Source organism: Brachyhypopomus gauderio, unplaced genomic scaffold, assembly GCF_052324685.1.
Source record: "Brachyhypopomus gauderio isolate BG-103 unplaced genomic scaffold, BGAUD_0.2 sc80, whole genome shotgun sequence".
NCBI classification, from domain to species: Eukaryota; Metazoa; Chordata; class Actinopteri; order Gymnotiformes; family Hypopomidae; genus Brachyhypopomus; species Brachyhypopomus gauderio.
In genome coordinates, this window is record NW_027506901.1 from 830,001 (window position 1) to 856,349 (window position 26,349).

The 26,349-nt window shown below is 43.0% G+C and overlaps 1 protein-coding gene and 1 long non-coding RNA gene across 3 annotated transcripts in view; one reads left to right on the top strand and one right to left on the bottom strand.

Annotated features, from left to right (window-relative positions):
• sptbn4a (spectrin, beta, non-erythrocytic 4a) overlaps positions 1-26,349 on the top strand; it is a 66,113-nt gene that overhangs the window by 37,233 nt on the left and 2,531 nt on the right. Inside the window, exons 11-19 of the mRNA XM_076991054.1 lie at positions 141-385; positions 791-929; positions 1,555-1,639; positions 8,014-8,201; positions 8,969-9,846; positions 10,032-10,092; positions 14,015-14,271; positions 23,577-23,744; positions 24,298-24,340. Of these exons, the coding sequence (XP_076847169.1) occupies positions 141-385; positions 791-929; positions 1,555-1,639; positions 8,014-8,201; positions 8,969-9,846; positions 10,032-10,092; positions 14,015-14,271; positions 23,577-23,744; positions 24,298-24,340 (2,064 nt within the window). The remainder of the gene's footprint in view (positions 1-140; positions 386-790; positions 930-1,554; positions 1,640-8,013; positions 8,202-8,968; positions 9,847-10,031; positions 10,093-14,014; positions 14,272-23,576; positions 23,745-24,297; positions 24,341-26,349) is intronic.
• Positions 14,533-21,705, bottom strand: LOC143492652 (uncharacterized). Of its 2 annotated transcripts, XR_013125302.1 has the most exons (3): positions 21,303-21,705; positions 21,162-21,230; positions 14,533-20,860 (listed from the first exon to the last, which is right to left on the bottom strand). It is a non-coding gene; the product is annotated as an uncharacterized LOC143492652 (long non-coding RNA). The 2 variants fall into 2 exon arrangements; XR_013125301.1 differs by having other exon boundaries at positions 21,162-21,705.

The window sequence follows — 26,349 nt, forward strand, 5'->3', positions numbered from 1 at the left end:
GAAATGTCAATTTGAATGAATTATTAGTACATTTTGAACACAATAGTAATTGCATAAGTACGATGTCTCAAAGTTGTAAAAAAAGGTATAATAGATGGTAAATTGTAATATTTGTAATTTTTAACCTTTGACACGACCAGGTGCGGCAGCTGCAAGAGAATGCAGCACAGCTGTGTGCCATATACGCCGGGGACAAAGCAGACGCCATCTTGGCCCGCGAGCAGGAAGTGATGCGGGCATGGAAAGAGCTTCTGGTGGCTTGCGAGGGCAGTCGTGTACAGGTCACCACGGTAACAGACAAAATCCAGTTCTTCGCTATGGTGCGTGAACTCAGCATGTGGACAGACGGCATCATGGGACAGATGGGGACTTCAAAGGATGCCAGGTATGAAGCTGATCATTAAAGTTAGGGTTAACCCTGTCTTTGACCCCGGCCCTGACCTTGACCCTGTCCCTGACCCCGGCCCTGACCTCGACCCTGTCCCTGACCCCGGCCCTGACCGTGACCTGATCATTAGCCCACATCATGCATGTTTTTATCATCCAATTGTTTATGCTTTACTTTTAAAGAATGATCCTACTGTAAAATGTAGCTGATGAAAACACAGAAGATGTATAACTGTTGGAGTGAGAGTCATGCTGTATTTTTGTGTGTCTGGCTGTGTATTTATGTCTGTGTGTGTGTGTGTGTGTGTGTGTGTGTGTGTGTGTGTGTGTGTGTGTGCGTGCGTGCGTGTGTGTGTGCGTGTGCGTGTGTGTGTGTGGTTGTACACTCATCTGCTTGTTTCAGGGATCTGTCAGCCCTCAACAGTCTGATGTCACAGCACCAGAACTTGAAGAGTAAGATAGAGAACAAGGCTGGCAGCTTCAGCCAGTGTGTGGAGATGGGCAAGTTACTGCTAGCAGCACACAACCCTGCAGCAGAGGAGGTACACACACACTCACATGTACACACACACACATACACACACACACACACACACATGTACACACACACACACACACACACACACACACATGTACACACACACACTCACACACACTCACATGTACTCACACACACTCACATGTACACACACACACACACTCACATGTACACACACACACACTCACATGTACACACACACACTCACACATGTACACACACACACTCACACATGTACACACACACACACACACACACACACACACACACACATACACTCACATGTACACACACACATGTATACACACACACACACACACACACACACACTCACACACACATATGCACACACATGCACACACATACATATGCATGCACACACTCACACAGACATGAACACAAATCCACCCACTCACATACACACATAAAAGCACATTTGCTTTCCTCCAACACATTTGTACATTCAAATATTCTGTTGTTCATATCAGCATGCTATCAACACATTAACTTGCTTTCTTCTTCTTGTCTCTCTCTTTCATTTCTCGTTCTCATTTTCTCTGCTTCCATCTTTCATTGCCTGCTCTCTCTGTTCTTCTCTTCCTCTGTCTCTCTCTCTTCTCCCTGTTTAGGTGAAGGAGAAGTTGGATTATTTGATGGCGAAGCAGAAAGATCTGAATGATAAATGGGAGCAGAACTGGGAAAAACTTCAGTGCAGTAAGAAGATCTTTGTGCTGATATTATTACATCATGATAACATTACATCATGCTATTGTTACTTTACTGATAACATTACATCATGCTATTGTTACTTTACTGATAACATTACATTATGCTAATGTCACAATTTTTTGTCACTTCATGCTAATGTAATTTTTTATAGTTTTATTCATGCTAATGTCACTTATTACATCATGCTCTTGTTAATTTAGTGACATTATTTTATGCTAATGTCACTTTATGCTAATGTCACTTTACTTAGAACATTACATCATGCTATTGTTTACTGAAAACATTACATTATGCAAATGTCACTTTACTGAAGACTAATATCACTTCCTAGCATCACTTTAATTCACAGTAGCAGTATTTTTTGTTGGTGTTACTATACTGCACATTAGCTTTAGTTTTCTTCATGGTAATGTTACTTCGCTGAAGTAACTAGACTTAATAAATGCAATCAGCAGTGATCCGTCTCAGCTGTTGCCATGGCTTCTTAATTAGAAGAGCCCCAGAAGAGCCTTAGAAGAGCTCTTAGCTCTTCTAAGAGCATTAGAAGTGCCCCAACACTAGATACCTTTAAATCCAGACTGAAAACCTTCATGTTTGAGCAGGCCTTCTGCTCAGTTTAATTACCTTTACTCTGTAACGGCACTTTTATCTTCATTAATTTAACTTACTTTAAATCTACTGTTTTAATGCTTCCTATTTTAGATTTTATTGTGTTTGTTTCTTTTTTTATGTTTAAGTCTAACATTTTATTTTTACTGTTCTTATCTTTGCTCCCCCCCTTTAGATCTTATTTACTTTTTATTATTTTATTTACTGTACTTTTTACATTCTATGTTATTTTATTATATATTTTTCTTTATATGTGTGATTAATTTCTTATATCTATTGTTTTACATTTTTCTGTGTTTTCTTTTCATTTGTAAAGCACTTTGAATGACCGTTGTGTATGAAAGGTGCTATATAAATAAACTTGCCTTGCCTTGCCTTGCCTTGCCTTAAGGAAGCTTGTCGAGATGTATCACTATCACGTTTGGGTTATGCAGTTGCGTTTTCAGCCTCTCTCTGCTTTCCCTGTGGTTGCGCTACGTATCAAGGTGCCTTGCCACCTTTCTCTCTCTTGTAAATCCTTTACTTATTTGAGTCTTTACTTATCTTTCTCCTGCGTCACTTCCTGACCCATCTCAAGTTTTCCTCCACCTGTATTACTTCCTATCCATTTTACCTTTATTTTGGGAAAGGTTTTGTTTTGCTGCGGTGTTTTTGCCTGCTGCCAGTTACTTCCCCTGGTGTCCTTGGTTTTGTTTTTTACACGTTGCATTTTTCCGTGTTCTTTTTGTTACCTTTGTTATTTTGTTTCTTTCTCTCGTCACTTTACGGTTGAGTGTTGATTTACACGTGTTGAGTTTTCTGGGTTGTTTATTGTTCCAGTTTTTTCCGTGCTCTCAAGAATTCGGTTTCTTTTCTTTTACGCGTTGAATCTGCCACATTGTTTTGTTTTGGTTATCCTGTGCTGTTATACGCGTTTCCTCCTCGCTCTTACTTTTGGCTCTGCCAAACGTATTGTCATCGTGAACCGGCACTTGGGTCCACCCTTCTCTCTGTTTCTATACGCGGTGTGTACATCCCCGTACTCACCACGTTACAGAACGATTCAGCCGAACATGGACCCAGCCGCGAAACACGAAGCAGCAGAGCTAAGAGCTGCCCTCACCAACCAGGGACAGCTGCTTGGCAACCATGATCAGGTACTACGGCAGATAGTCAAGCAACTTAATGGCGTTACTGCCGCCATACAAACCCAAACCGGTTCAACCCCAGCTTCCCATGATCCACCTCCCGCTGGATCAGTTGAACCACCTGTCTCCGCGACCCATTTCGAACCCACTCTCCTGTCTCCAGCCCGCTATTCAGGAGATCTGGAAGGGTGTAGAGGTTTTTTGCTTCCAGGTTTCCTACAGAACATGTTAAAGTAGCTTACGTGGTGGTGCTACTGACTGAGAGCTTTAGCTTGGGCCACTCCTCTTTGGGAGGCACAAGCTGGTGTTTGCTCTACATACAAATGTTTTGCTACAGCTATGAAAAGCACTTTTACCATCCTTCGTCGGGGGATGGAGTGGGACCTCGTCTCTTGCGGTTATGTCAAGGGAAAATGTCAGTAGCTGAATATTCTCTAGAATTTAGAACACTAGCTTCAGAGAGCAGATGGGGTGTAGACGTTTATCAAGAAGGGCTTTCAGAAGAACTGAAAGATGAATTAACGCTCTGCGACCCTCAGGCTGACCTTGATGCGCTGATCGCGTTCACGGTGCGTCTCGATAATCGCCGCCATGAACGTAGGAGTGCTAGAAGGCTTCAATAGAAGTCACTCCTAAGGCTGATACCACATGCACTGCAGAGCTGCGTGAGTCAAGTAGTGAACCGCAACCTGTGCAGCTGGGTCACATACGCTTGTCTCGGAGGTAGTTGCGCCTTCAGGAGGGCAGATACCTCTATTGTGGTGAGGGGAATCAACGCTCTAGATGCCCAGAGCTACAGGGAAAAGGACCAACCCAACAGTAACGGGGAGGCCCTGGCAGGTCCAGTTCCAAGTCCTCCTAACAACGGACTGTACATTCACATTTCACTAACCTGAACTAACCACTAACTGCGGGGGGCAGAAGAAACGTTTACTAACTAGATGTTTGCTAGCATGCTAGACGTTTGCTAGCATTCATAGCATAGAGTTCACGACATCGCCATAGATCTGCTTCCTGGTTCTAGCCCTCCTAGAGGTCATCTCTTCTCTTTAGCCTTTCCGGAACGCAGAGCTATGTAGGCTTACATACAGGAGTCTCTGGCGGCCGGTTTTATCCGACCATCTACCTCTCCGGTGGGCGCAGGTTTTTTCTTTGTGGGCAAAAAGGATGGGGGTTTAAGGCCTTGCATTGACTATAGGGGGCTTAACAAAATAGCTGTTAAGGACCGTCACCCTCTACCCCTCATGGCTACCTTTACTAAACTCTACCTTAGGAGTGCCTACAATTTGGTCAGGGTGAGAGAGAGTGACGAGTGGAAGACTGCCTTTATCACCCCATCAGGCCATTATGAATATCTGGTCATTCCCGTTGGCCTCATGAATGCACCAGCCGTATTCCAGCACTTCATTAATAAAGTCCTGCGAGAAGCCCTGTCGCTCAATGGCCAACTCCCACCTCACTCCGCCTGGTTCAACGTTTTTTAGGCTTTTCCAATTTCTACCGTCGTTTTATTAAGGGTTTCCGCACCCTGGCTGCTCCTCTTATCGCCCTCACTAAAAAGAACCCCGGTCCCTTTGTCTGGACACCTGAAGCTCAGCAGGCATTCAATAACTTAAAAAGACTTCTGAACCAGTGTTATGTATGCCCAATCCTGAATTACCATTCGTGGTCGAAGTCGACGCCTCCGACTATGGGGTGGGCACCATCCTCTCTCAGAGGATTTGGACCCCTCTTAAACTTCATCCATGCGTCTACTACTCTCACTGCATGACACCCACTGAACAAGGAACTGCTGGTGGTCAAATTAGCCTTAGAAGAGTGGAGGCACTAGCTGGAGGGGGCCAAACATCCCTTCTTAGTTTGGACACATCATAAGAACCTAGCCTACCTCCAGCAGGCTAAGCGCCTGAACCCCAGACAGGCCAGGTGGTCCTAGTTTTCCAGGCACTTCAATTTTACCCTCTCCTACCATCCTGGTACTAAAAACGTTAAGCCTGATGCTCTGTCCCGTCAGTGGGAGTTGTCCCACGACCTGCCTGAGCCCAGTACTGTACGACCAGCTTCCAAAATAGTGGCACCCATACAGTGAGCTGTAGAAGCTGAGGTTAAGCGATCACTCTCCGGTAGGGGTGTAACGATACACTCAACTTACGAGACGAGACACAATATTGGGTTCACAAGAACGAGACGAGATTTTAAGAACACTAAAATGACAAATTATATGACTGGACAACAGTTACACATGCATTTTGAAATGTTTTATTATAACTCCTAACATGCATGGTGTAAGCATGAACTTTTAATAAACTTCTTCCTCTACAAATTGAAATTAAAATAAAATGTCATAAATGTCTCTGCATCGTGCTCGTATTAACCGCGGTGTCCAGAATTATTTTCATCCAATGTTTGCATATGGTCCGCGTCTTATCACTGACTCTCTTGCCATTTATCATTTCCGGATTTTGTACCCAAAATGCTGCCAAACAAATGATTTGAAAGTGGCAGGGGCATCTTCAATAGTAATACCAGTATTTTCCGACGTCATTCTGTCTGCTTGCTGGATCACAAATCCCGCGAGACAGATTTTTAACATGACGAGAAATATCACAGAGTTACATCTCGCGAGATCTCGTGACACGAGATCTCGTCACACCCCTACTCTCCAGTGATCCTGGTCCTGGTGGTGGTCCCTCCGACCATTTGTACGTCCACCCTAATTTAAGGAAGAAAGTAATGGAGTGGGGTCACATTTCCTTTTGCTGCTCATCCTGGGTCATGGTGTACGCTTAAGCTCCATCAGGGTAGGTTTTGGTGGCCGGGATGGACCAGGAGGTGGCTCGTTTTGTCTCGGTATGTGAGATGTGCATCAGAAACAAGGTGATTCATTCCAAACCTACTGTACTGGGCTATTATGTCCTCTCCCTATTCCTTCAAGACCTTAAGACGCATGTAGCCTTTACCCCCGGGGTAACACCACCATCTTAGTTATTGTCGACCGTTTCTCTAAGACTGGGAGATTTCTGGCCTTGCCTAAGCTCGTGAAACTGCCTCCCTGTTCCTGCATCACATAGTTCAGCATCATGGCTTCCCTACCAACGTGGTGTCCAATAGGGGTCCTCAATTCACCAGTCGCTTTTGGGGGGCTTTCCAGGGCCTCTTGGGAGCCAAAAGCCTTTCATCCGGGTTTCATCCCCAGACCAATGGCCAGATGTCTGGTGTCTGGCCTCTACCAACCCCTCATCCTGGTCTGATCAGCTTCTCTGGGCCGAGTATGCTCATAACACCTTGTGGCACTCGGCCCTCGGGATGTCTCCCTTTGAGTGTCTCTACGGTTATGCACCCCCTATGTCGCTGACCAGGAGGAGGAGGTCGCCGTTCCGGGGGCTCGCACCATGGTGCGACAATGTCAGTTGGCCTGGCGTAAGGCCCGTAAAGCCTTACTATCAGCTTCAGCCGGTTACTGCTGTGACGCCGACAAACATCGCCTACCGGCTTTCATTTCACCCTGGTCAATGCGTTTGGCTATCCGCTAAGGACCTGCCAATCCGAGGTGGGAGTAAGAAGTTGGCTCCGTGTTACTTAGGCCCCTTTAAGGTGGATAGGCGTATTAACCCCATCACGTACTGGCTGCTACTCTTGCCGTCCATGAGAGTCCACTACGTCTTTCATGTTTCGCATCTTCGCCCTGTCTGGTGTGGTATGCCCCGTGCGCCCGCTCCACCGGGTCTCCATATGATAGATGGGGCCCCGGCTTATACTGTGAACATAGTTCACAGCTTCTCCAACGACCACTAGAGGCACCCCAGTCAGTCCTAGACTTAATAAGTGCAATCAGCAGTGATCCGTCTCAGCTGTTGCCATGGCTTCTTAAGGAAGCTTGTCGAGATGTATCACTGCTGAATTGTTTTCGTTATGCCGTTGCGTTTTCAGCCTCTCTCTGCTTTCCCTGTGATTGCACTATGTATCAAGGTGTCTTGCCACCTTTCTGCATGTTACATGCTAATGTTACTTTACTGATAACATTACATCATGCTGTTGTTACTTTACTGATAACATTACATCATGCTGTTGTTAATTTAACGATAACATTACATCATGCTGTTGTTACTTTACTGCAGGCTTCGGGAATTTAAGCTCATGCAGCATTACCACTTTCACTGTATCTTTGCTATTATTTGTACCAGTGTCATTTGTACAGGTATCAGCATCATTCATACACACAACAGTGTCTTTCATACAGGTACTAGGGTCATTCATACAGGTACTAGGGTCATTCATACGAGTACTGGGGTCATTCATACAGGTACCAGGGTGATTTATACAGGTACCAGTATTATTTATACAGGTACCAGGGTCATTCATACAGGTACCAGGGTCATTCATGCACATATTTATATTTGCATGAATGTAATTCGCAGACACTCCTACTATTCAAAGCATTTGCTTTTTTGTAGTTTTTTTGTAATTAGATCCAGAGGATATCTTGCCTGTACTAATATCAAATACATAAGAGATGTTGAAGTTTTGTGCCATTACACCATTTGAAACATGTCTGACAGCTGAAACAGCCTTACAAAGCATCATTCAACAATCAAACATTTTCTTTTTTGTGTTTTGCTACAGTGCAACAAAGGCTAGAGTCTTCTGTGCCAAACACAGCTGAGCCAGCATGGCTGTCATCAAAGGACCCAATCAGAAGTGTCCATGAGGCAGAGGGTGGGACTGATGAGGTCGAGCAGCTGATTCGCCGACATGAGGCATTCCGGAAGGCGGCATCCAAATGGAAGGAACACTTCAGCAGCCTACGGCAGGTTGGCATGGGAACTGCCACTGCTTGATTTTTACATTATGTTGTGTTCATCCCTCTGTCAACCATTTACCCAACTATTCTCTATCATTTGATGCATTTTATCAGTGATCTACACATCATCCTTTCTGTGTATTTACCTTTACATTTTGCCATTCATCCTGATCAATATTTATCCACTGCATTAATTCATCTCAAAATCTACCCTGCTATTACTCATCCTATCAAAGGATGGAAAGACATCCATCACCTTTCAATGTGGCAGCATGCCTGTGCATACATCCAAATTAATATCAATATCAGTTATCTGTATGTACACTTGCCATCCCAACATGTGGATGCCTGGTGGGTGACATTACTGCGTAACTCCGCCTTCTGTGTGTTCATCCAGTACTGCGTAACTCCGCCTCCCTTGTCTGTTCGTCCAGTATTGTGTAACTCCGCCTTCTGTGTGTTTATCCAGTACTGCGTAACTCCGCCTCCCTTCTGTCTGCTCGTCCAGTATTGTGTAACTCCGCCTCCCTTCTGTCTGTTCGTCCAGTACTGCGTAACTCCGCCTCCCTTCTGTCTGTTTGTCTAGTATTGTGTAACTCCGCCTCCCTTCTGTCTGTTCGTCCAGTATTGTGTAACTCCGTCTTCTGTGTGTTCATCCAGTACTGTTTAACTCCGCCTCCCTTCTGTCTGTTCGTCCAGTATTGTGTAACTCCGCCTCCCTTCTGTCTGTTCGTCCAGTACTACGTAACTCCGCCTCCCTTCTGTGTGTTCATACAGGCGGAGAAGATGAAGGAGGAGCAGAATAAGGCACCTGCTTCTTCATCTCTCCTCAACAGACAGATGTTCCCTCTCTCCTGCCTGGTGCCCAGCTCTTCTTCCTCATCCTCTTCCTCCTCTCTGTTCCGGAACCCTCTGCAGGACACACTTCTTGAGTCCAAGCCTGTTTCAGACCTTTCACGTACAGTGGTGCATCCAGCCACACATCCACTCACCCAAAGGATCTCTTCTGTTGTAAACCGATACTCACCAGTCACAAATGGCTCCCCTTACCATGGGCTGAACCAGCAAGTCAGTGTTTTGGGGACAAACTCGTCCAGTTACGCTGGAATAAACCAACAGGGTGTTTTAGGAGTAGACAGCTCTAGTTACACAGGGCTAAACCAACAGATTGTTGTGGGTGCCGACAGCTCTAGCTCACATGGCATGAACCATCTTGGAGCTGTGGGGGTCTCTGATCTCAAACCGTATGGCTGGCAGCACCAGAAGGCTGACTTCCTGCAGTCCAACATGAACCATGTCCACAGGGTGGTGCCAGCGCTGGGGGGGGCAGTGGAGCTCCCAGGCTCCCCAGTTTGCATGGACCCCTCGCTGGAGATGATCCACAGCCGGCTGCAGAGAGACCCGCGAGGCAGCCGTTCAGACCCCCAGATGGATCACCTGCGACGGGAGAGGGAGTACCGGCTCGGCCGCCAGACGTCCAGTGAGCAGGAGATCCAGGCCAGACTCAACGAGCTGCCACTCATCGTACGGCAGGAGCGTTACCGGCGGCGACTGGAACGCCAGTCATCCAGTGAGCACGAGGGCAGCGGCAAGCAGAGGCTACAGAGACAAGACTCCAGTGACCTGGAGGAAGGATCAGACAGAAGACAGACAGGGTAATGTGTGTGTGTGAAGCCCAATCTCACACTCTCAGTCTCTTACCCATACACGTGTGACACAATTCACTGTAAGATGTAATGTATGTTTGTTACTGTAATTGGGTCATGAGTGAGTGAATACATCTTTGACTGTAATTATGTGCTAATGGTAATGGATTTTTGTGTGTCTCAAATCTACACAGAGAGAAGGGAATCACCATGGCTGATGTGGTCGACCAAGTCCAGGAGCGAGAAGCTAGCCTTGTGAGCACTGTTTTCACTACTGCACTGTGTTCACTACTGCACTGTGCCCTGATAGCAAATCAAATTCACTCTGGTCCTAATCTGGCCCAGACCAATCACAACATCTGTTATGAATGTGGCAAACTGATTTGGCCCGGCTTATTTTTCCACAACGGGCCCAAACCGGCAGATACGTTTTGCACCTCTGGTCTGAATTTGGGCCAGAACTGGCACAGCTCTAGTGAATTTAATTTACATTTGGCTCAGATATATGACTCATTTTCATGTCTGGCCCAAATATGGCACAGACTCAATTATAGTTATTAGAACGACACTGGCCCAGCTCCACCCCACATACTCTGCAAAACATACATGATCACAGATTTGGTTCAAGGTCTATATACTTGCTTGTAAACATTTTCTAATAAAGGCTACATTTTAAGATTTTGTTACCTTCCTACAACAACTCAAAAAGCATACACATTCTGACTTAGACAAATGAATATAAAAAGACAAGATTTCATGATTTCAAGATTTTCAAAAAGACAAGATGTTATTAAACTTTATTCATCCACTTGTAGATGCTTGTAGATGCTAGATTTCGGATGGGGTCAATATAAATCTGGAGGGGACATGTCCCCCCCGTCCCCAGTGCCATCTGCGCCCCTGGACTTGACTGGCAGCAACTGCGCATGCCTTGCAACCACAACCCCGGTCTGATGCTAAACCAATCCATTGAATAGCAGCATCTCAATGTCATTGCTGGTTGCATTGTGAGTCAGCTGGTTCTTCCATATAGCCCCTGTTAAATTTAAAAGAAAACGTTTATTATTATTTATTTAAATGGAAAGAAACAACCCACACACTAATAGGATGTATTCAGAACCATCTAATTCTACACCAGTCAACTTCAATTAGCTATTTTAAATAAAGTGCTATGTTTTCTTGTTTGTTAAAGCAGGCTATAGAGATTTTTATAACTCGTGAATTACCATTTACATTGCCATTCCTGTTTGCAGTTTGTCAGCCTAAAACCTAAAATATACTGACATGTGTTATTTGTATTTATTTTTTGAAAAATACATGATTAAACTACAAAATAAACATATAGTGGTTTGCAGTCACTTTTATAAAACTTGGATATGACGGCGGAGAGAGAGCAAGTAGATAGGCTCTCTATAAATCCGCTCTGTATTAACACCATTTGCACTTGAACTAATACATTTCCAATACAGTTGTGTACTTATAGCCGACAAGACTTCGATAAATTAAAACTTTCCATCCTACCTCCTACGTAATGTATTCCCGGTGCGAAGCAGCATAGTAACCCTGCGTGCACACGGCAAGCGACGAGAGCGACACAGCGGCCAGAAGTCATTAATTTTCAATGGCGTGGTGTTGGATACGCCGAAAAAGAGACTTGCTGCCGGTTGGTTTGGCGGCGGAGAGAAATGTTATAGCTTGCGGTATGCACGCAGGGTTACGAGCATCTAAACGATGCACTATTTAAGGTGGAACGGAGCACGGCGCGCTTTTTTTCTGTGATTATATTGTAGCGTGTCGGCGGGAGTGAGAGTACCAGACAGGTGTTGAGTGTTCATCCCAACTCTTTATTGACACAGAAGGGAAAGAGTCACACATTCACTCAACGTTTTTGAAGACCCCTTTACATAAACCGTTCAAACCAGGTCATCACGCTCCCAACATAACATAACCACGGTGAGCCTAACAGTGCTAAAATAAACAGGAGTAACTGTACGGAACAGACACGTATGACCAAAACACATAATAAAAACCACATAATAACATAGTCCATCACATTTAAACGAAGAACATTCACTCTTTAACGTGCCGCAAGTGCTCAAGGGAGGTAGCGAACTCCATGCTCCACCCCTATAACCAGTGGCAACGCCACAATATTCACCTCACTTCTCCCTCAGATATGAACTACACGTTATTTCACCGGGGGTCGAATTAACTGAATCAAACGAACATTCAAATCAATAAATTGAATCAAGCGAAAGAAGGATGAATTAGGTTGGATAAATAATTTTATTAAACAATAAAACACACAGTACTCCGCTAAATAAGTGTTTGTGTGCCCGTGCTTTTCCCTTGCCTGCCGTTATTTGCTACTGCTAAGCTAGCTAGCTAACACCGACGCCAACTTTTAGCTCGGATATTTAACCTACATAGCTATCTAACTATGAATTTCCCAATGTAAAAAGGTGCAGTTAACTACACAAATTATGTGTTGTTTCTTTTTAAAAAATCACAATCCTTAATAATTATAATTTAAAAATACAGCTTACCTGGACAGCAGTTGCTCCTTCTTCACATTTACCCTCAGATTGTCCTTCCAGTAGGGGTGGGCGGATCGATATTTATATCGATAGTATCGATACAAAGGTGAGAATCGGTATCGGATCGATACTCCCGCCAAAAAATCGCTTGTTTTAATCCCGCTCCCACCCGCACCTGCTTGTTTTAGTCCCGCTCCCGCCCGCACCGGCCAAAAAAGTGCTTGTTTTAATCCCGCACCCGCCTGCCACATACACATTTCTGTCGCCCCCCGCCCGCAATCCTAATATGAATTGAATTAATCAGATTTAGTACTTGAAATTTTCTTATGTATTTATTAAAACAGCAATATAGCGATGGATCGCGCTGTCCCATTTCTTACCACAGTCCAAACACATGCCGTCAGGTGACGTACACCAACACTTTCTGATATCAATCACAACAAGCCGATTTCCCTCTCCATTAATTACAATGGAATATGACTTCCATACATCAGACTTTCCTGTAGTTGGCTTAATTGTGGTGTATTCGCCTGTTTTAATTGAATTTTCCACAGCTGAAACTGGTTGACCGTCTACAGCAGGGGTCGGCAACCTATGGCATGCGTGCCACCATTGGCACGAGGCATAATCACTGGCACGGACCAGCATCAGCAAAAATATATATAATTTAATATAAATTATTATATTAATGGATTATAATTTCAAGTAAAAAGTATGGCCCCCCCCCCCAACGGTTTGGAAGTATCGGTATTGGTATCAGCTATACTGACCAGTATCGTATCGGTATCTTATCGATACCAAAATTCTGAGTATCGCCCACCCCTACCTTCCAGTAAAATTGGCGCCTAAACTTGTGCAGCTAAAATATTAATGCACTGTGACCGGAACTATTTTATCGATTTATATGTTTGTAATAAAAAAAACTCAATTGCACATAATTACTGTGACATCTATTGTTGTGTTTTTTTTTTTGCAAAAAAGGCCCACAGAAAAAGGCTTTATAACTTTATTTATTTATGTATATATTTTTCCTCTATATTTTTGGGCGAAGGTGTCACGTTGAGGACCCCGGCCCCTCCCCTTTGGGCGTGTGTATACGTAGTCCACGTGCTTTGTCTGCGTCGGTGGTACTCCGTGGTGATGGCTATGTCGTGTGAATAATGTGTCTCACCTGTGAATCGTCTCGTAATCACGTGGGGCTAATGTGGTTTGTCTATTTAATGTGCGCTCGCGCAGTGTCCTGTGCTCGTCGTTGTCTAAGTCTACACGTTTTGTGTCAAGTGTATCTGTTCATCGTGCGCTATTGCGCAACATTCGTATTCACATTAAAGTGACGTCTGCTGAAGCAAGGATTTGTGTCTCGTCCTTGAAGTCGCACCCATCGTCACAGAAGGGAAACGTTTACTGTGTGATTTGGCTGTGAATCATCACTGATTTTTTTTCTCCACATATCGTGTAGCAGTGTTAGGACCACTTCTGCCCCCCCCCCCCCAAAAAAAACAGATCAGCATTCTATTTTCTTACTCAAAGATGTAAAATAAAAATCAGAGAGAAAAACCAGATCTGGATCAGAGTCGTCTGCTATCAGGGTGTTCACTACTGCATTGTGTTCACTCTCTCTCACTCTTTCTCTCTCTCAGGCAAGGGGGGAGTCATACCGCCCCCCCAGCAGTCTTTCGGCTCCTGTTAGCCGTCTCGATCGCCCTCGAGCTCGTGATCGTCCTAAGCCGCGACGGCGACCACGTCCCAAAGAGCCAGAGGAGACACGCCGGTCTCGTTCTGCTCCAGCTCAGAGCGCTCTGGGCCCACCCCAGCAACCCACGCACACCGTCCACCACGAGGGCTTTCTCTACTGCAAGCACAGGGAGGAGACAGGCACGGAGAATAGTCCCAACAGGTGCTGCTGTACTCACAGCTAACATGCTAATACATTAAACATACATACTAATGCACTCACCCTAACACGCTAATATATTAACTTGCTAATTTGCTAATGCAAAACTGACATTTCAACATGCTGACACACTAATACTAATGTCCATTAGTATTAGTGTAGTAATGTAGTAATTCTAATTCTAATTAGTAATTCTGAAATGCTAACATGGTAACACACTAAAATGTTTACAGGCTAACACATTAATATGCTAACATCAATCAATCAATCAATCAAATTTTATTCATATAGCGCTTTTTACAACAGTTGTTGTCACAAAGCAGCTTTACAAGTGCCGAGTCCTAGCCCCCAGTGAGCAAGCCAAAGGCCACAGTGGCAAGGAAAAACTCCCTAGTTTTTTTGCATGAGGAAGAAACCTTGAGAGGAACCAAGACTCAGGGGGGGAACCCATCCTCCTCTGGCCGACACCGGTCACCATGACAACAACAACAATTTAGACAGAAAGAAGAGAAAGAAAAGGAAAAATATGTAATAATGTCCATCATGATGTATGCATCCGGTTAGGCAGGAGGTGGCTGGCCCAGGATGGATCGCTGGTCTCCTCATCTCATTATTCCTCAAGCAGGCAGGCAGCCATGTGGAGAAATGAAACAGGGAGAATTAGCTCTGTATGAGGACATATACAGGACAGGTAAAATTATAAACATTTCCGGAGTGTGGCAGCAACTCCGGCATTTAGTTAAATTATTACAGCCTAGCTAAAAAGGCAGAACCAGAAGGTAACATAGGCTTGGGGGCATTCTGAGACAATGGCATCCGTCCACTGCACTGTCAACAAACTTGAGTGACCACGAGCAGTGACAGGACGACAGCACCAGCGCCCCAGTCTACCATAAAACCCTTCGTCTATGAACCCCTGGATCTGTACTTTTATCTAAGGGGGGATATTAATTATCAAACGCTAAACTAAATAAGTGGGTTTTCAACCTAGACTTAAAGATTGTGACTGTGTCGGAGTCCCGGACGCATTTAGGAAGATTATTCCAAAGCTGGGGGGCCTTACAAGAAAAGGCTCTTCCCCCTGCTGTTACCTTATTAATTTTTGGAACTAATAAAAGACCAGCACCCTGTGATCTTAGTGGGCGTGGGGGTTCGTAATAGGAAATAAGTTCCTGAAGGTACTCAGGAGCAAGCCCGTGCAATGCTTTATAAGTTAATAAAAGAATTTTAAAGTCAATACGGAATTTAACTGGGAGCCAATGCAGGGCTGATAGGACTGGACTGATATGCTGAAATTTTCTAGTTCTGGTCAGAACCCTGGCTGCGGCATTTTGAACTATTTGAAGTTTATTTAGATTCCTATTTGAACATCCTGACAGTAGTGCATTGCAGTAGTCTAATCTAGAGCTAACAATGGCGTGCACCAATTTTTCCGCATCATCCTGTGATAATGCATTTCTTAATTTTGCAATGTTACGGAGATGTAGAAAAGCTATCCTAGTAGTATTATCTATGTATTTATCAAATGATAGGTCAGAGTCGAGTATGACGCCTAGGTTTTTGGCTACTGTGCTAGGTGTAATGGGGTAGCATGCGAGATTAAGCATTAGATCTGGAATTTTCTGTTTTGAGGCCTTAGGGCCCAGAAGGAGAACTTCTGTTTTGTCCTCATTAAGTTGGAGGAAGTTTAGAGACATCCAGCATTTAATATCTATTACACAGGCCTCAATTTTTCTTAAACTGAGTTTGTCATCAGGTTTGGCTGATATGTAAAGTTGAGTGTCATCTGCATAGCAGTGAAAATTGACACCATGTTTGTTTATAACTGTGCCCAATGGTAGCATATATAATGTAAATAATAGTGGTCTTAGGATGGAGCCTTGCGGGACCCCATATTTAACTTTTGTACGTTTGGATTGAATATTATTGAGCTCTACAAACTGATAGCGATTTGTTAAGTAAGAATGAAACCATGAAAGGGCTGTGCCAGAGACTCCAACCCAGCGTTCTAACCTTTCTAGCAAGATCCTATGATCAATTGTGTCGAAAGCTGCACTAAGATCAAGAAGCACTAACAGCGATACATAACCTTGATCTGAAGCAAGGAGGAGGTCATTTGTTACTTTAACTAATGCTGTTTCAGTACTGTGATGGGGCCTAAAACCAGATTGGAACTTTTCAAATATGTGATGCCTATGCAGATATAGGCATAATTGCTGGGCAACAGCTTTTTCTATGATCTTAGATATAAATGATGTGTTTGAAATGGGTCTATAATTAGATAGTACCGTAGGATCAAGATTTGGTTTCTTAATCAGAGGTTTAATAACTGCTAATTTACATGATTTGGGCATGTGACCTATTGTAATGGATGAGTTAACTATAGTTAGAAGAGGTTCAGTTACCGCTGGTAATACCTCTTTTAATAACTTTGATGGAACCGAGTCTAGTGTGCAGGTAGCACAATTTAAGGAAGAAATTATTTTCTTTAATTCTGATTGTGGGAGTGGATGAAAAGCATCAAGTTTTTCTCCCAGTATGCAATTTAAATCGATGTCAACCAAACCAGATGACATACCAGTTGTATTGCTAATAAAAGGTTTTATATTTTGTCTAATATTCTCTATTTTATTATCAAAAAAATCTATAAATACATTACTAGTGAGGTTTACTGGAATCTGAGGTTCTGCGCCTGCTTGATTTTTTGTAAGTTTGGAAATAGCATTAAAAAGAAATCTAGGATTGTTTTTATTTTTCTCTATCAGTGAGGCTAGGTATGCTGAGCGTGCTTTAGCGAGTGCCCGTTTGTAGTCAATGATGCTATCCTTCCAGGCACAGTAGAATACTTCCAACTTAGTAGATCGCCATTTACGCTCTAATTTACGTGCTATTTGTTTTAAGTTTCTAGTTTGGTCAGTGTACCACGGAGCGAGTTTTTTAGATCTAGTCTTTTTATATTTGAGTGGAGCTACTATATCTAGAGCTGATCTGCAGGTATTCTCTATGCAGTTGGTTAGACTGTCTAACTCTCCTGGATAGGATGGCGAGTGGGCTAGAGCAGTTAAATCAGGGAGGGCTTCAATAAACTGTGTTGCTGTTAATGAATTTATCGAGCGCTTTATACACTGCCGAGGAGACGGGCGGGTATTTATGTTAAGATGAATCTCAAATTAGACTAAATAGTGATCAGAGATAGCTACGGTTTGCGGGAGTATATTTATATTATCTACGTCAATACCCAACGTTAAGATTAAATCTAGGGTATGATTTTGATAGTGTGTGGGTCCTACAACGTTTTGTGTAATGCCAACAGAGTTCAATATAGAAGTAAAAGCCCTTGTCAGTGGATCCTCCGCATTATCAAAATGTATGTTCAAGTCTCCTACTATTATTATTTTGTCACTACATACTGCTAAATTTGCTGCAAAATCAGTAAAATCGTTTAAGAAATCTGAGTAAGGCCCTGGTGGTCTGTATACATTAGTTAGGGAAAATGTACTTTTATTTTCAGATGGACTAATTACATTAATAGACTGCATCTCAAATGAGTTTGTGATATCTAGGTATTTCTGATGAATTTCTAAACAATCACGATAGATTATACATATTCCTCCTCCTCTGCCTGACAATCTAGGTTTATGTATATAACTATATCCCACAGGAGTGGCTTCGTTTAGAGATAAATAGTCACCAGATTGAATCCACGTTTCAGTTAGACATAGAATATCAATTTTCTGGTCAGTTATAAGTTCATTCATAAAAACTGCTTTAGAGTTGAGTGATCGAATATTAATTAATCCAATTTTCAGATAGGTCATATAGGTAATAATTGGATGTGAAGTTTGAATATTAGTTAAAAACTTAGGGCGGACTATTTTCTTATGATTTAATTTAACCCGGGGCACGGACACAGTCTCAATCCTATGGGATCTTGGTGACGCCTCTAAGCAGCACGCAGACAGACGGTTTAGCCCGTTAGTCTGCGGCCTGGTCGCGACTCTGGTTAGTCAGCAGCTCCTAGTACTACACTGCCCACTAACTAACAGACTACGGGCTATGCTGCAAGATAACAGGGCAGTGCCATCCCGGGTGGGGTGGACACCGTCCCTGCCTAAGGGCGTACTCACACTAGGCTCTGTGATCCGGGCCCGGGCACGGTTGCCTGCCGAAGCACGGTTCATTTGGCTAGTGTGAGCGCTCCAACCGTGCCCGGGCCCGGATCAGTTAACCGTGCTCGGGCCCGCTTTGAAGAGGTGGGCCAGGGCACGATTCATGTGGACTCGGGCACGGTTCGCTTCTAGTGTGAGCGCTATCCGTGCCCGGGCCCGCTTGGTGCCTCGTCTGATTGGTTCATTTCGCTGGAACTCAAACATGACATCAGTGATGCGACGCTCACGTTAAACAGTCATAGCGGCAAAGCGATTAGCAGACAATCGTTGTGTTAAATTATCGATAAATCTGTGCTTGCACCGTGTTTCTGCACTCCAAAAATACAATAAAAAGAGAATCGTGAACTCTATAGTGTTGTGCAAGCGCGCTTTTTTTCCAAATAAAGCGGCGTTGTGATGACGTAAGCGTGCTCGGGCCGGGTTGCTGAAGCGAGTGTGAGTGCAGGCCAGCGGGGGAGTGGGGAGGGGGGATAACCGGGCCCCAGCACGGAACGAGCAAACCGTGCCTAGTGTGAGTACGCCCTAAAAGACCAGGCTTGCCCTCGAACTCTTTCCAATTATTAATAAAGCCCACTTGATTTTCTGAACACCACTTGGACATCCAGCGGTTTAGCGACGTGAGCCTGCTGTACTGCTCATCACCGCGCCGCATTGGGATGGGGCCAGAGCAGATTACGGCATCGGACATCGTCTGGGCTAATTTAACCACCTCTTTAACATTAGCCTTAGTCACCTCTGACTGCCGCAGACGTATAGCGTTGGCCCCTACATGAATCACTATCCTAGAAAACCTCCTATGAGCTAACAGTCTAAGGTTGCCACTAATGTCCGGCGCTCTGGCTCCCGGTAAACAGCTGACTGTAACCGCTGGTGCCCCTACAGGAATAGCGACTTTCACGTGCCGAACTATAGAGTCTCCTATCACCAGAGTCTCCTCAGAGGGTGTAGCACTGAGCGGGGCAAACCTGTTGGACACGTGAACCGGGGAGTGGTGCTCTGGTGGGCTAGCGCTGGCGTTAGCGGTAGCTGCAGCCCTCGCTCTCCGACTACGCCGCCGAGTAGTGATGGGCAAATGAAGCCTCTTGAAGCAATGAAGCTTTCCAACCCTTTGCTTTGCAAAAAGGTTCATTACTCGAGGCTTCATTCAACACTCACTAGTGACATCTGCTGGTGAAACTGTAACAGCCTCGTCATTCAGTTGGATCATACTTTCAAAAATGTGTAAATGCAATATTGTCACAAAGTTTCAATCAAACTCATGTTTAGTAACAGGAGAATCATTTAAATCATACTTAATTGTCATGTTTTAATTATTAAAATGATTTGTAGCCAATCTAATCCTTGACCATTAGTGGTTGTGTTGGGTTTTCTTGTATGTCATGAACGTATTTGACAATGAAGATATGTTGTACTTTACTATGTTGGGAATTGAGTGATTGTTGAGTGACTGAATATTTGGAGTTAGAAACTGATTTTTTTTAAAAAACAGAATGTGTTTAAAATAATTGCTTCTTGGGGCTTCTAGATCTGGTTTGGCAGTCATGACCTGGTGGTTAGGGAAGGGAAGTGGTTAGGGAACTGAGCTTGTAATCGGAGGGTCGTGGGTTCGATCCCCAGGCCTGAGGCCATGACTGAGGTGCCCCTTAACCCTCAATTGTTCACTTATATAAAAATGAGATAAAATGTAAGTCGCTCTGGATAAGGGCGTCTGCCAAATGTAAAATGTTTTTAACATTACAAATAAGGTTTGCCTCTTCCAATGGTTTTTAGTCTGTTTTTGATGTGTGAATCTGATGTACATCCTGATCAAACAAAAAGAATTTAGAACGTTCCAGATTTTAAATTTAACCACCTACTACAACCCACGAAGCAACAGGATTCATAGCGCTTTTATTTAGAAAAACGATACGCAAAATGAAGCAATGACGTGGCCGATGTAATGCGAGGCCTCGTTTGTTGCTGATCACGTGATTTTGCTCAATATGACACAAGCTCCGAAGCGGGGCTTCATCGGACACGCCCCGAAGCCTAGCTTCAGATGTCCCATCACTACCGCCGAGACGTCACCCATTCGCCCCGCTGTGAGGGCTCTATCGCCGGAGTCGCGGAGGCGCTAGTTCTCCCTGGCGCGTCCACAGCTACTACAGACCCTGTCTCTCTATCCCTCAATAATGAGTGGACGCGGCGCTCTAAACTTTCCACTTTCCACTAACTGGCACCTCTCACAAATACTATCACTATTACTATCAGTGGCGAAAGGGTCTAGACACTCCGAACAAGGAAACAAACCAACACCAGCCATGAATAAATCAAAACACTTACCGTGTCTAGCCGATTTATACAAACTTACGCTAAAGTTGATCAGCGGCCGGAATATTCAGCTGCCCGTCTTGACGGTGGAAGTACTATCTGTAAAAAATGATCTAGGAAGGCAAAAAAATAAAGATTAGCACGTAAACAGATTAGTACACTTTAGAAAAACAATTTCAAAATTCGCTCCGCAGCAGCGTCGGCAGGAAGCAGTAGTCCTATGCTATCATGCTATCATACTGACATAAACAAGCTAATACATGAATGTGCTAATACTGTAAAATGCTAACATGCACTGATACACTAACATGCTAACAGTCTAATATGCCAACCATTATGCTCCCATTCTATGTACTTACTAACTACTGCTGTAGCTAATTACCAACAGGCTAATGAGTCAGTGTTGTTGTTCACCTTATTTTGATCAATTCACATCTGTCATGATCTGTGGTGGCTCGTACTAAAAGAGGGGGCATAAACAAACTAAAAAATCAAAACACATGGAAATTTGGAAACTAGAAATGTAAACTGCTCAACAAATTAAATCTTCCACACCTTCTTGGTCAGCCAATAAGCTGTCTAAATCCTAATGGCAATCATTGAGGATAAAAATAAATTTAATTAACAATACTAATAGGCTACCGATAAAAGTAGGCATGTTAGCAAACTTTATGGCAACCAATGAAAGAACTTCTCCAGATCACCTGCTTGCCAAAAGTTTAAGGACCTACATAAGCAGTCTTTCCATCCAAACCTTTCGAAAAAATAATGCGCAATTTCCAAGTTTCGGCAGAAAAAAATGCGAATTAAGCCTTGTTTCCATTCATTACAGTTATGCGAATAAACTTTAGATCACGTGAGAGGACGCCAAACAATAGTGGTTTTACGTCCATCTGGCAGTTACGCATTTTTGCACGTTGAGGTTTTGAAACATTTTTTTCTTTTTCTTTTCTATACATGGAGAAATTAAATTCAATTTTTGCTCTCTCCAGAACTGTTTTTGTATGCATTTGCCATCTTTACATCGCGATCATGTACAGAACCACATGACTTGAGGCATGATACGTCATCGTTTATGCGAAAAACCCTTTTCCATCCAGTTTTTCCGAATTTTGGCGATGCGATAGTCTAACTTTTCCACCTCCTCCTAGCGTAAAAATCTTTTTGCGATATTTGGGGCTTTTTTTCGAATTTTGATCTTTTTCCATCCAGCTTTTTTCATGCGCATTTTCAAAATGCGCAAAAACTCGGTGGATGGAAAACCCTCCGACACCCATTAGTCCGGCAGCCCATACAGGAAGCATACGGCACTGTATGCATGTAATGTCAGAAATTTAGTGGATATAATTCTTGATCTTAAAAAAAACATTTAAAATAATGTCCAGTTTCATAATGCTTTTGTAATATATAATTTACACAAGTTTATATCTCTAAATAGCATTTATTCTCTGGATAATTTGATGGGGGAGGAGCCCCAGCGCCCCCTACTGATGTGCTGCCACTCATCATGACACTAATATTTCAATTATATTTAGTATTCCATGCATTTAGGATTCTCTGGGTGTATTAGTTATTCTGCAAGCTGCTGATGTCAGTAACGCGTTACTTAGTAACTTTTTTCAGTAACGAGTAATATAACGCGTTACTATTTCCAGTCCAGTAATCAGATTAAAGTTACTTATCCAAGTAACTGTGTGTTACTATTTTTATTTTCCTTAGTAAAAATATATATTTTTGCTTTCTTCTTGGCTCAGTTATACTTTTGCGTCTGACCGTAGCGCTCGACTCCGCACGCTGCGCGTGACCCTGTGAGAGCGCGAGCACGTTCACGTCATTCGGTGCAGTGTTGTCCGAAACTATATGTGGTAGAGTAAAGAAACACCCCTCACAAACAGGGGAAGGAACATTTACCTGACGAATTTTAATGTTGCATTGTGTTCCAGGTTTGGAAAGTGCTGGAATTTGTCTAACGTAGCCTACTTAAAAATGCTTGAAATTGTAATGGTATTTTGTTTCACAACAAATAGCTGTCTGACTGAATAGTTCGCTTGTATTAGGTTTACAAATATATTTACAAATAATACCACGCAGCAACACAAACGTAATGTCAGGAGATATATTATTTAAGTGTCAGGAAATACATTGTTACTGTTAAAAATGCACTTTCAATAAAGTGAGTATTGGAAAAACTTATTTTGCTGCTGAATGTAACTACTAAAGTAACTTGTAATCTAACATAGTTACTTTTAAAATCAAGTAATATGTAACGTAACTAAGTTACTATTAAAAGGAGTAATCAGTAATCGGATAACTTTCAAGGTAACTATCACTGCTGCTAATGTTTAATTTATGTCTTAAGAAACTTTCTGTTAGATAATCTAACTAATCTAGCTAATCTAATCTTGCTTTGGACAAGTTAACTAGGTCTCCAATAGCAACAAACACAGATAAATAGTGTAGCACAAACAATTAATGCTGTTATGAAGGAAATGTGCAATAATAAAATATTAACATTAACTCAACTACTAATGAGTTGATCCTCAGCTTGGCCAGTTGATAACTAGATGCCTAGGCCAACTGAGAACTTAATTCAGATGTGCAAGATTGTAGCACATGCCTGTGTTTACTGTGGATTGAAGTGCATACTTGCACTCACTATAGATCATATCACATACCTGTAGTGACTGGATCGTAGTGCATACCTGTAGTGACTGGATCATATCACATACCTGTAGTGACTGGATCATATCACATGTCTGTAGTGACTGGATCAAAGTGCATGCCATCACTGTGGATTTCTGAATTTGTTTCTCTACTATTCTATGGCAGGTCATGGATGAACCTGTTCTGTGTGCTCAACAAGGGAGAGATCGTTTTCTACAAGGACATGAAGAACAAAGCTACTCCGTATGAGGATGAGCCCCCACTCAATCTGGCCGTCTGCACTGTTGACACCACCAACGGCTACAAGAAGAAGAAGAATGTCTTCATCCTCAAGTAATGTCGGCACAGCAACCCCTAACCCCTAACCCTAACTCCTAACCCCTAACCCTACTCTCTCCACAGGCCTAGAGGGCAAAACTCCACATTTCACTCAGGAGTACTATTTTCACTTGCTGTTCATATATTATTGTAAAAAGTAATTTTTAGTATATTTGTTCTTCACATGCATATACTAATGGCATAATCAGGATATTTTTCTGATACACCACAGTGGAAGTGCGACTCTCACTCACCATGAGCAGTGTTACACAAATATGAAATCAGTAGCAGCATTCCCAGACCTCACCACAAGGGGGAGTCTCAGCTCTGTACAGTTTAGTATTTTATTCATCCACACACAGCACTAACCCTAACTGAGCTGGCTAGTTGAGACGGTGCTAAAGCAGGTGGCAAACTGAATTGCCCTCTGCTGTTTCTCTCTTAGCCTTTACATTTTTAGACAATCAGCCTGATGAATGTAGGCAAAATCAACCCAGTATTATGACTACAGCTGTAGTGAAGGAATAAATGACAGATGTAAAGTTTGTGCTGTTCTAACCCATTGCAGGACTGAAACTGATGGGGATTATATCTTCCTGGCTAAAGATGAGGTGAGTGCAAGTTACAGTAAACTTCATCACAGATTGCAGAAGTGGGACACTAAATTCATCACAGTATGCACAAGTAGAATACTAAATTCATCACAGTATGCACAAGTAGAATACTAAATTCATCACAGTATGCACAAATAGAATACTAAATTCATCACAGTATGCACAAGTAGAATACTAAATTCATCACAGTATGCACAAGTAGAATACTAAATTCATCACAGTATGCAGCCCCGTCGACAGGGGGGGACAACCGGGTCTGTTGTCCCGGGCCCCAGGGCCAGGGGGGCCCATCAAAGAGCCCAGCAATTTATTTTTTATTTAAAGTCTATAATTTTTAAATAATCTTGAAATCTTTCATTAATATAAAATTCTGTACTCAAAATAAACTCAATGGCTAAAATATATGTTTTTTAACCTATCTGCATATTTTCCATTAAGTGCATACACCCCCGCATCCCACTGGAAAATGGTTTGATCCAGCACCGACCGTAACTGGCTGGTACCCGCACAACAGCGGGAAATACAGTGGTGGATAGTTAAAGTAAATACAGAAATCTGGAGTGCAGAAAAGAAAGGAAAACATTTACCTGACGAATTTTAATGTTGCATTGTGTTCCAGGTTTGAAAAATGCTGGAATTTAGGCTAAAGTACTTGAAAATGCTTGAAAGTAACTACTTTGTTTCACAACAAATAGCTGTCTGACTGAACAGTTCTCGTGAAGACGTTAAGATTGGGCGTTTTGAAAATAAACAACCATTAAATAATGTGATAAAAAGCGAATTATTTCGAGTAAATGTATAAATATTTAACTCAATTAAGTTTAACGTGTTGGAAAATATTGAAATTGACCTTTAAAGTGAAGTACAAGTGCTTTAATTCCACATTATAAAGGTGTATGAACCCTGCAAACATGACTTTGTTCATTGCGCTGAAGCGCGTCGCGCGCGAAGTTACAAAAGTCAAGAGGTGCACGACCTCGCATGGACAGCGCGCGAGGCCCTCGCACACGGTCGGTTCCACTGCGATTACGTCATTTTCGCGCGAACGCTCGCACCGCTCGCGACGCGTCAAGTATATAACCAGTCAGCTGTCAGAAACAGCTTTGATGTGTGGCTATATTATATACTATATGACCTAACAGAAGGATTGTCAAATGACGAAATTCAAATGACGTGCGCCCTTAAACTTTCTTGTCCCGGGCCCTAGCAAGACTGTCAACGGGCCTGACAGTATGCACAAGTAGAATACTAAATTCATCACAGTATGCACAAGTAGAATACTAAATTCATCACAGTATGCACAAATAGAATACTAAATTCATCACAGTATGCTCCTTGAGCTCCTAGAGAAGTGCATACAGGACGTAGTTGGTGTAGAGGACGTAATTGATGTAGAGGACGTAGCTGATATAGAGGACGTAGTTGATATAGAGGACGTAGCTGATATAGAGGACGTAGTTGGTGTAGAGGACGTAATTGATGTAGAGGACGTAGCTGATATAGAGGACATAGCTGATATAGAGGACATAGCTGATATAGAGGACGTAGTTGGTGTAGAGGACGTAATTGATGTAGAGGATGTAATTGATGTAGAGGACATAGCTGATATAGAGGACGTAGTTGATATAGAGGACGTAGCTGATATAGAGCATGTAGTTGGTGTAGAGGACGTAGTTGGTGTAGAGCAGGGTTTTTCAAACTATGGGTCGCGAGCCAAAAAAAAGGGTCGCTAAAAAATAAATGTTAATATATTTAATAAATTATTATATTAAAGGATTATACTTTCGCGAGTGACCGTAGCGCGCGACTGCTACGGGGGTTGGGGGTTGTGAGTTTAGGTATCATAACGCGATCGATCACCAAGTATAAACGCCTCCGCCGTTTGCGCAGACGTGCGCTCTATTGTCACTCGCAAAACTATAATAATTTATTAAATATATTAACATTTATTTTTGACCGACCCTTTTTTTTTGGCTCGCGACCCATCCAAGGGTCACAACCCCGAG